The sequence below is a fragment of the Filicampus tigris genome, chromosome 4, assembly GCF_054856515.1.
Source record: "Filicampus tigris isolate MCC_2025a chromosome 4, RoL_Ftig_1.0, whole genome shotgun sequence".
Taxonomy (NCBI): domain Eukaryota; kingdom Metazoa; phylum Chordata; class Actinopteri; order Syngnathiformes; family Syngnathidae; genus Filicampus; species Filicampus tigris.
The window spans coordinates 10,165,744-10,177,437 of record NC_141220.1 but is presented as its reverse complement, the minus strand read 5'-3'; the positions used below and the strand labels follow the sequence as shown (position 1 = coordinate 10,177,437).

General features: G+C 40.8%; 1 protein-coding gene across 1 annotated transcript in view; it reads left to right on the top strand.

The window, feature by feature from the left end:
• The first annotated feature begins 419 nt into the window (after nucleotides 1-419).
• The window catches only part of b4galnt4a (beta-1,4-N-acetyl-galactosaminyl transferase 4a), a 173,117-nt gene continuing 161,842 nt past the window's right edge, over nucleotides 420-11,694 (top strand). The window contains exon 1 of the mRNA XM_086028668.1: nucleotides 420-1,693. Within this exon, the coding sequence (XP_085884794.1) occupies nucleotides 1,552-1,693 (142 nt within the window). The 5' untranslated portion in view covers nucleotides 420-1,551. The remainder of the gene's footprint in view (nucleotides 1,694-11,694) is intronic.

The following is an 11,694-nucleotide window of genomic DNA, read 5'->3' as shown; positions in this document are numbered from 1 at the left end:
TTTAACGAGCAGCTTAATGAGTTGCAAAGTGGTGCAATAATTTTAGCCGTTGCTTGAATTACTAATGTATACTAGAATGGCAAAGATTTGTGTTATATATTATATGGGGAAATTAATGAGTGACATACTGTACAAGTTTTAAATACGTCGCATTTTACATTTAATAAAACATACAATGTAGTCATAAAACGCAGAAATGCATTTTATTGGAATAAAAATCCATATGTATTGATGTCAGAGTAAGGGTTTCATTCAGTGCGTTCAGATATTGGATGATTAACCGCACTACTAAGAAAACAAACAACAAACAAACAACAATGGTGATAACTGACCTCGTAGCTCCTCCTCTTTGATCAATTTGCCGCGTTTTAATTGGCTGTTGGACGTGTCACTCTTCATCTTCCTAGGGTAGGTTGCTCTGCACCTTTCAGATGCTCAATTGATGGGCGTCCCGAGCTTGGTGTGGGTACGTTTACGCGTTTTATTAAAACTAAACAAAACCACGCTGTGTCTAGCTTGTAAAGCTTACTTGCTGCCGTTCCACCCCCCCACGAAGCTCGTCATTTTTTTTTCTTCGCGACACGCTGTGGCCAGCGGATTTGGACGACGCTATCCGCTTCATGACATTTTTACCAAGAACAGACGCTGCACGTCTACAGTAGCTCCAAATCCCCTTTTCACTCTTCGGCACTGATGTGCTTCCTTTACCGTTATCTCAAGGGACAACGCGGTTGCCTTTAGAGTCATGGGTGGTATGCACCTGCCGCGGATCGGACTCGTTGGAGCACAATGCAGGCTTCACCGTGGATTTTAAATCAGACAATGCGAACTGAATGTTTTTCTTGAAACGCGATGGCACATGCCCAGTTGTTGTGGCGCATGTGTGAAGTGTTGAGTTTGGAGCCGGGCACGGTGACAGCTGAGTGCCCCTCCTCTCACGGGACTTGAATAAAACGACGCGCTCGTGCTCCGATCTCACTTTCACAAGCTTTCCCACACTCAAGATGGAGCCTGTGACATGTTGACACCTCTCCCCATCAGGTTACCTTCTCCTCTTACTCCAACGTGGGACATCTGCTCTGCAAGTGTATGGCACCAAACTGTCATCTGCTCCGTGACATTTCCACACAGATGATCCTGCAATAATCAGTGAAGGCTTGAGCCACCGGGGGGATTTGTGTAGATTATCGCCAGACTGCTATTTTGTTCCCAGGGTCACACTCCTAAGCGAACTTAGCGGCTTTTAACCAGCTGCCTTTTCCCCGCTGGCCCACGCAAGGTCAGAATTAAAAAAAAAAAAAACGGTCGTGGGGTTTTGGAACATGACAGCCGCAGGCGTGGTTGCATCCCTGTGCGGTCTCATATAGCGCTGTCGCTGCGGAGGGGAATGAGAACACCACTCCACGCTGTTGTTCCCACGACGAAGGCAATAATGGCTCGCGGAGTGTAAAGCCACCTTGGACATCGCGCCCGAGCTGATCGATCCACACTCTCCCCTGGATCCGTTGTTACTCTCTCCCGGGCAGCTACCCGGAGGATGTTGGAGTCAGGATGCTGCGCATTCCCGTGAAGAAGATCCGGAAGCAGTTTAAGCTGCTGCTGCTACTGGTCCTGCTCACCTCTGCCGTGTGGTTCACCTACCTGCACATACACCAGGGCAAGACCATCAAACTTCACTTTAACTACGGAAAAGGTAGGATCGAATCAACTTACACAGTTTTATGACATTAAAGACAAGAACGGCTTCAACAACTTCGCCTTTTCGAACTCATGCTCAATTGTTTTGGAAACGGGCAGAACGCTATTCATTTAATATAATGCAATTTCCGTATAAATTGTGATCGTTGAAGAGCTGACGCAGAAATGAAATGCTGTGGAATGAATTGCATTGTTGATTTTGAGAACGTGAGATTTCACGGTGGATATTTTAAACGCCTCGAAATCTTAATATAGGGCTTTTTATTTTTTTCCGAAAAATTGGGACCTTGGGGAATGTCATACCTTGTTCCCACGGAAGATGTCTTGAATGAGCTGACTGTTTTGAAGTTAGAATTGTGTGAATTGGTCAAGAATAATGGAAAAAGGAGGACATGTGTAAATTACTTTTTAATTTTGAAAAAAATGTTGTGAATAGTCTGGCATTTGGGGATTGTGGAAATTGCTGCAAGTTGGAAAATACTACTTCCCAAGATTTCCAGAAATTCTGAGTTATGAGCCATTCTACCGAATTGGTTGAAATTGCTGTCCCACAATGAAAATCAAATTTGAAAAAACAATGACCTGTTCATACTTTACATATTTAGTAAGATCTTGTTATGATCTATTTTATCACAAGACTATTAAACTGAATATCTAAAAACTCATCTTTTATATGACACTTCCTATTGGGATGTGGCTGTCCCAATCTCTAACTCCTAAATTTCAATTTAAGAAAATTGGACCCAATAGCAGACGTGACACGGAAGTTGAAAAGTAAAAGTGTTTATCTCATTCAATGCCAGCCATTCGCAGCGCAGCTAAGCTCCTCAGTGCCAGCCATTTTCAATGATTTTGACCCATCTTTGAAGGCCCACAAAATATTGTGTTTTATGACTATATAGACCTGGGACCTACCAAAAGAAAGATTAGACTCTCTTCTTTCATAAGATTTTTTTTTTTATTTCTAGAATTTGTCATTCTGGAGTAATCTGAAGTAGAACATAGGCAAGTTTCACTGAAAATCCTGTTTCTAGAAAAAAAACACCTGAGAAATCAAGGGTTTTGTGAAGACTTATATATAAACTATAAACTTATACATTTCAACTTTGACCCCAATATTTTGCTTGTATGAGTCCTCAGATATATAAACAGTACTTTTCTTATTTAAAAACCCAATAACAATTCTAAAAAAAACTACTTTGATGCCAAAAAACAAAAAATGTATGAAGGTTGTGTGTGATGTTGGGGGTGTAATAGTAGATTATAAAAAAATGATTTAAAATGATGAAGACATCAAATAAGTTAAACGGATATTATCCACCACGCTTACCAATCAGCGGCATGCTACTGTGGACGAGTCACACTAATCACCGCCGAAATGGTTAAAAAAAGAACCTTGTCCTTGTCACGCTCCCGCTGTCACCCACACGCCCGATAGTCATTTCTTTTGCGGCTGCTTGGCAGCGCAGACTTTATTTTGAACTTATGTAAGTCCGTGCGCAGCAGCAGCAAGGAGCTGCGTGATGCTGATCTGTGACAAATAAACTACCCTACTAAAAAGTAGCGTTTCAGCGAGGAGGCAAATGAGGATTCGCTAAGAGAAAAAAGAAGAAAGTAGTAGAAAGTCTTAAATTCAATAGCAGGTGAGGAGGGGGAGTCTCAAGTCAGACAACTTTCTGACTAGGACCTCAGTGATGATTGTGTTGAACGTTAGGCTGAAGTCAATGAAGAACATCCTGATGTAGTTGTCCCAGTGGCTCAGTGTGGTGTGGCGTGAAATGGCGATTGCATTCTCGGTCGATGTATTTGCTATGCAGGAAAACTGATGGGGGTTAAAAGATGGAGGCGTACTAGGCGCGCCAGACACTTGGTAATATTTGGGGTTAGTGCAACTGGGCGGTAGTCCATGAGGCTGGCAGTGGTGGTTTTCTTTTGTATGGAGTTAGTCATGGCATACGTCAAGCAGGCTGGGATGTTGGCCTGTGACAGGGACAAGTTAAAGATGGTGGTGAAGACATGTGCAAGATGCTTGGCGCAGGCCCTGAGCACCCTCCCAGGGATCCCGTCAGGCCTGGGAGCTTTCTTGGCCTTGACCCTGTAGAGCAGGGGCGTCAAACTCATTTTTGTCGCGGACCACATCATAGTTATGGTTGCCGTCGGTATGGTTGCCGTCGGAGGGCCGTTATGACTGTGAACCCATATGCATGTAAGATCGGCTTTTATTATCACATATACACAACAAATTGATAGATAAGTGGTGTTGAAATCAGAAGCCGGTTTATTTTAAAGTGGGGGTTAGTAACCAAAAAATCTTGCAATATCTTATATCTCAGTGTTGTTAAAAGTGAAGGCAATTTGAAAGTTGCACAGTGACGCTATATATAAAATTCCCGCAGAGCATGTAGATTACTTCTTTCCTCACACAAAAACCTAGAATATGCACACCTTCTGCAAGATTAACAGTTTAAAGTCTGTTATTTATTGTTACAAAATATGCTGCTTTATATTTCGAATAATAAAGCTGTTCTGTTTGATGGCAATTTCTCAGGGCTTAATGTTAGTGTTAATTACACCACTCACAGTATGCTGTGGAACAAGCTCAAACTTTTATGGCTCTTAACAGAGGAAATACACAGTACAGTACTTCTACCAGCCATATCGCTACAGCACCGCGCGCCTTTTTCTTTCTTCAGTCTTGTCCTCTTTTATTTTTGTCCGCCCAGGGACATTCTTGCTCTCTGGTTCACTTTGCCAACAGTCATTTTTCACACAATGTTCAACACCGCCCTCTGCTGTAATGCACTATATCACGTCCAACATAAACTACATGTGAAATAAAGGTCACCAATTGAAATATCATCCATCCATCCATTATCTGAACCGCTTTATCCTCACGAGGGTCGCGGGGGTGCTGCCTTCAATCAGTAGGCGGGGTACACCCTGAACTGTTTGCCAGCCAATCGCAGGGAAAGCCAACAAACTGTGACTGGCCGGTCTGCAGGCTGCTTGGCGATGTTGGCGCTAAACGCCACTTGAGAAAATATCCACAACACTACAGCTAACAGTTAGCTCAGTCTATTTTTACGTCTATCGGGGCTGGTTACTAGTGCGCTTATGCCGGGTTGCACCAACAAATATAGTAACTGCTTGGCTAAGCTGGCGCTAAATGCTACCATAGAAAATATCCATAACACTAAAGCTAACGGTTAGTTTCGTCTATTTTTACATCCATCTTTTAGCAAAGCTTATTTGGCTCCATTTTACAAGTAGTGGGCTGTTATCAGACAGAGACAAGCCCACATGGATAAGTTTAAAGACGCATTACACATGGTCTGATAAAGCAGTACATCCACAAATGAAGCTTGCTCCACAAATAGAGTTACAATTTGTTCCAATTTCACAGTCCAGCCATTCAATCCCAGGAATTTATTTATATTTTTTTCAATATTTTTCAAACATTAGGGTTAAAGACGGGTCTAAAAATGTCTGGCAGTGAATGAGTGAATGTTTACAAAAACGTAAGAACATCAAATTGCATTTGTTTGCACTGTTACAAAGATATCTTGATTGTTGAGTTCATGAGCATTACCTATTTAAAAATTGGACCTAAAAAATGTTCAATTGTAAGGTGATTTTTGGTATTGAGTAGTTTTTGCTAGCATCGAATTGAGGTTAAAAAATTCTTATTGTGACAACACTACTACACACCCAGATGCATTTGTCTACAGCTACAATCCCAGTGCAGAACTGCAGACAGGCTAGGGCAGTGATGTGTTCAAGGGGCACACCACTCAGTCTGTGAGAAACAGTCCTATACTTGAAGGAGTGTGTCCTTGGGCTTTGTGGTGATGGTACTGGTCAGACTTAGTACTAGCAACGGACGGTATGACGTTAGTGTTGGCATGGGGTGGTATGTAAACAGCGGTGGTTAGCACAGCTGCTCTCTGGGCAATTAGACTGGCTGTGATTTAACACAGATGTGCTCTATGTCTGGTGAACTGTGTGTCTGTGCGCAATTACAGTATGTTATTTGTGGATGTCATTGTGCGTATACATGGACAAACCACCCTGTCTGATCTTCCTAGAGTTTTTGGTGAGGCCCCACCGATACAGGCAGTGACGTGCTAGCTGTATAGACATCTGGAACTAGCTATGTTTCTGGTATAATGGAAACACAAAAGTCTTGTGGATAGCCATTTCCATGTCTGATTCATCTCATCCGTTTTGTGGGTTTTGGACCGAGTGTTGGTGATAAACATACTCAGCAGAGGAGGTTTGTACGGGTCCTTCCTTAGCAAGGCTAGCACGTCAGAGCGACATCCCCGCTTTAGCATCCTGCCTCTCTTCTGCCTTCAGCGCTTGCCGGCTCTGACAACAATCTGGATGTTTTGTGTGTGTGTGTGTCTTGGAAATCCTCCGATGTACAGTGAAAAAAAACTCAGATTTTGTTTGGTTCATGCTGTGTGTTATATTCAATAAGGCCGGACTGAAGATGTGGTTACTGAGTGGGTGGATGTTCTTGTATGATAAACACAAAAGAAACAATCAAATGCAGGGGGAATTGTCACTCTAAAAACAGTTGGGTTAAAAATAACACAATTTTGTGTCAAAAATGGACCGATCCACAACTTGGGTCTTTTTGGCCCAACATTCTTGGTTGTTTTTGCAGAAAACAACCCCAAAAATGGGTAGTTTTGTACAAAACAACTCCAGAAAATGGGACGCTTTGTACAAAACAATGCAAGAAAGTGGGTCAAATTGAGCCAATTTGTGTATTGGTAGATTTTATTTTTTTTTTTTACCCCAAATTGTGTCATTTTTAACCCAACTGTTTTTAGAGTACAAAAAATTATTTATTTACATAGTTTACAGATTCACAACAGATCTTCAATGGAAACCATAAACATGAGTGGCCCTTGACCAAAATGAGTTTGGCATTCCTAATTTTGAATTTCTATTCAACATAGAGCAGTCAACACTGAGCGCGAGTCTCACGCATTTCTGCTTTGCTTTAATTTTTCACACTAAGAAAAAGTAACGCTACAAAAATTGAGCAGCACCGGGAGTATAACATTCTGGTTGTCCCAGAATCATTTGGTTTTGCAAATGCTTGTGTTTCATTTCGATGCTGAATTTGCTGTGCAGAAGGGTGACCAATAGGAAATGTTGTGTGTGCGCATGCAGCACGCAGCCAGATCCCCGTCACTGGTGTTCTAAAATTCCTTCCTGCCCTGCCTGTTGAGATATCCCAGTGCGCTTGGTGGTTGGGGTTAGGGTTACCCTAACCCAAAATCCACCCATTTTTCTCAAGCAGCAAAATCCAACCATTTTTCTCAATCACAAGGAGTGGCCATTTTGCTTCTTGCTCAACTGAAAATGACACTCACATCGCTCAAGGGCTCAGCTTGCGACCGTCACGACCAAACCCACAAAAGAGGTGAGCCGTGATTGGTTGTTACCTGAGCCCTTATAGGCACTGTGATGTCATTTTCTGTTGACAGAGTGAGAAAATGGCCACCCCTGGAGATGGAGAAAGCAGCTCGATTTTGCTGCTTAATTCTTATTCCACAAATGCAATATTAATCAGAATGCCTTGTTTACACTAGTGGTGGTGCATAAAACAGATTATTGTAAAGAACAGTTTTGACTTGATATTCTTTTAAAATCATTATTTTCAATTCAAATAATTCTTTCCAAATCATTCAAATCCAAATTTTGAAAACATCTCTTATTGTTGGATCCCATTAGATGTGCTCATAATGGGCTGGCTCCTCTATTCAGTTTCAGTATATGTACGGTAAATGGAAGTGTATGCGGTAGGATTATAGAAGTGAATTGATTGCAGGTGTTGTCAAAATTCACTACAGTTATACAATCAATAGATGTTTGACAGGCTTGTCATCACACAAATATCAGAAAAAGTGAATATATAACATCAGAAGAATGTAGGAGACATCTCATAAATGAACATCTTTTTTTTTTTTTTTTCCATCAAACAGCAATGACAAACCACTGACTTGAAACAAAATAATCTGATCTTCTATGATGTGGTGACTGCAGCAAGCATGCCATTCAGTGTGGGCGAGTTTGAAGGTTCCATCTTTAACCTGCTGGTTCTTTTGACCGAGGATTGATGTCATGCAGTGTGGAATAGAGGCTGCTGCTGCTGCCGGTAGTTAATGATAAATATATAATGTACCCTACCCACTCATATTACACATTTAACATGGAGCACATCTAGTGCAGCTGTTGGTGTAAAGTGATACACGATGATTAAGATGTCCTTGAGTGCACGCAAACACACAGGCACCGACACACATGATCATTTCCCTGTGTTACTTCTGATCTCGCTGGATTCCCCCAACGGCTGACTAAATAGTTGCATTTGAAAAAAGAATTGCAGTGGGTATGAGCCATTATACAATACAATATTATTCATACAGCGCAATTCATAACAGCTAGGGCTGTAACAAAGCACTTTACAATACAATAAATAAAACAAAAACAATAAAAGGCTGTGGTACATGTATTAATAAATATAAACATAAATAATGTATAAATTATAGGGTTCATATACATCAACCCTTTTTTTTGGAACACAAACAGCAAAATAAGTTTAAAAAGTTGTGTCATTATGTTGCCTGAAGTTTTGCAGTTGTCTACGGATTTAGAATGACGGCAGTTTGTAATTCAAAACTCTACAGAAGTAGTAGTAGTAGAAAGAGTTCTACATTTAAAGGTACTACATAAATCATACCCATTATCTCCTGGTTGTTAACGTCTCTCTGAAACGTCCGGTGAAACCGTCTGTCAATGGAGGAGCTTTTTGTGCACTGCAGGTCCGTGTGTGTCTAATTTGCCGTCTTCCATTAAGATGGCATCTGAGCAGGTCAACTCACTTAACCTCCTACGAATAACATGTCCCCTCTTGCACCGAGGGTTTTCTAAGTGAGATGTAGCCATTACGGGAAATGGGGCTATAAGAAGCGTGTAAATATTCATATCAGGCTGTTTGCAGTCTCTTCACATGCGTATTCATTGGTGCCTGACTTGGCGAGAGGAAATAATGAACTTCCTTTCTCGTATTTGAATGTAGAGGTGACAGCTTTACATACGTTAGTCAAGATTCCACTGTTCCCACTCCTGCACAAATCTGCATGTCAGTGGTTTGGTTCTCTGCTGTTGGCGTCTGTGGAGTCATTGGACTCTCTAGCTTGGAGTTTCCCAACCTTTGTTCAGCCAAGACGACCAATTTAAAAAAGGCAAATCTCCCGGCCAATCTTGAAATAATGATGTTCTTGTCTCAGTTTACTCATAATTTAACCTTTTCAGTGTGAAGTCTGGGCCAGTTTAATTAAACAGAAATCTGATATACTTGCGGAATTCTGTTTTTATGAATGGCAACTGCTGGATATTCAGGTTTATTGTAACTTCTGCCATCTAATGGATCAGCATTTAATTGTTGTGCCTTTAACTATGTGTCACTAGCATATCTAGATGAACAAAGATACTGAATAAACATTCTTTGGACAAATTAAGTGATTGGATAATTTCCTTTGGCACCCCTCATGCTCTCTCATGGCATATAAGGGTGCGGCGGCACTAGGGATGGAAATCACTGGTCGTCGGCGAGCTGTTGATGCCCCAATTTCTATTATGACTTGAAGATTGGAAACAAGGATTTCTAATTTTTAATCATCTTGCATCTTAAATTCAGCTTCATTACAACCTACCGTAGTTGTGTAGGGTAGTAATGAGAGCCTGAAGTAAAATCAAATAGCATGCATATTGAAAGTGCATTTTTCGATATTATAGTAAATAATTTAGGCACTTTAGTGGGATGATTTTTGGTTGTCTACAAACATGTGTTTCAAGTTACTTTTAGGGAAATTATACCAAGCCCAGGGATGTAATTGTACAACCTTTTAGTTATGTGAGGGCATAATTCATATTCATTGAATTTTATTTTGGGGGGGGGGTGGACAAATCTGTGTTTATTTGGATGGAAAAACATGTCTGAGGAAGTTGTTTTTGTCCACAGTCTGAAGTGAGTCACATTTCACCTGTGCGCAGATTTGTGGTTTAGCTTAGTCAACAACATCGCAGAGGGCACAAACTTTGAGAGGAGGCCTTCTTGCTCTCTGCGGATTAAGTTTTCATGGCAAACCTTTTCACTCAAAGCAAACTGTGAGTGTGTTTATTCCTCTAAGTTGACACACATGGAAAATGGCAACATATTTTCATCCTCATCACATTTAGCATTTAAAGTGTTCCCTCTTTTTTGCCAAGCAAGTTTTCAAATATGGAGTACACATACCATTTTTATTTTGATCTAGCCGAAATATTGCCTTTACAAACAAGAGTGCAGAGTTGTGAAATTTGCGTGAAATTATAGTGATTGAAATTCAGAAGTCATGCTCAGCACAACTAAGTTTTTATCCATCAGAGCATGTGCCCTTACAAACTACAAGATCTATTTGACACGGGAATAAAGTCATGGGCATTTATGGTCAGATGAGAGAGAAGTCAATCTCTTCTGTGAAACTCCAATCTTGGACTGCTCATAGTACACATTGAGGCTTCAGAATGTGATTCCAAACCTAGCAGTGTTTCAATGCAAAGTTGTACCAAATCCTTTAGAGCACAGATGTCAAACTCCGGTCCTCAAGGGCCGCTATCCTGCATGTTTGAGATGTTTCCCTCCTCCAACACACCTGATTCAAATGTTCAGGCTCTTTACCAGGCCCCTGCAGAGCTTAGGGAAGTGGAATTTTAAGAGTACTGAGCAATTTGAAAAAGGGTCTTTGTGCTTATTTTAGTTTATTTTCATAAAATACTCCAATCTATTTGGATTGGTGAAGCCTTTTAAGTATATCAACATAGTTTTCTGAATGTGCGCTAGCTCCACTGTCCTTCTGTTTAATCTGAATTTAAATGAGGAATGTGTTGGCAGGCAGCACAGCAGTGCATATTAGATGAGTGGCACATTTATGTGACCACCCAGCTGCACAACAGCCCCCCTGTCTCCCAGCATCAACAAGTCCTCTGAGGAGGAGGAGGGTGGCTGTGAATGCCTCAAACAGGCTGCCATTGATTAACTATCACATATAGAAGTTAACACACAAAAACATAAAATATTATATAGTAAAACATGACTCATTTAACGTAGATGAAGTGTGCTTGGTTGCGCAGGGAGAAATAGAACATATGGGAAGATTATTTCTTTTACCACAGCTGAGTCATTTACAGGGTTTATAGAACATCATGAAATATAATAATATAAAATGCAGCTGTATTTTGCAGATCAGTATAAAACTGATTTACAAACATCTCGTTTGCACAAAAACACACACATCTTTCCAGCAATTAATCTCGTTGCAATTTAAGTTGTTGTATCGCAGCAGCAATCCCCGCTGGCTGCCTTGCTGTCATGGCAACCATGCCCTCTGAGGTCACCTTCCCTAATTTTAGCTCTTTGTGGCTTTCACGGTTGGTCAGCTTTACCTCAACCTAAAGCATTGTGTTTGTCTAATGCTAAATTAACTCCTTAATACTTTCCCAGCACCTCATCATCCATGTTTGGTTATGTAGAGGCTACTTTTTGACCCTCAACATCAAACATGATGATGCAATTTTCTTTGATAACATTTCTGCCTTTTGCTGTGAAATATGAATTACAGTTCACTCCCATGACACTTAATACAGCTGCTGTAACACCAGAGGCGAGCAGAACAAATCTCTTCTCTTGAGCCACAAGCACGTATTTGTTTTTAGGGTTGGTAAATATATCACATGCCCAGTGATGGTAATCATTCATGCACTTTTGTTTTGGTGTTACACTTAAACTGACTTATTTACAGTAAATAGTTAGCTGCAAGATTTATGTCAACTCTAAATGATTTCTAGCAATGACATACAAGAGGGTGATGATGGCAATTGAAAACAAATCGGTTTCCTTTAGAAAGTCTTATTTTGATTGCACGTTGTACTAATAGA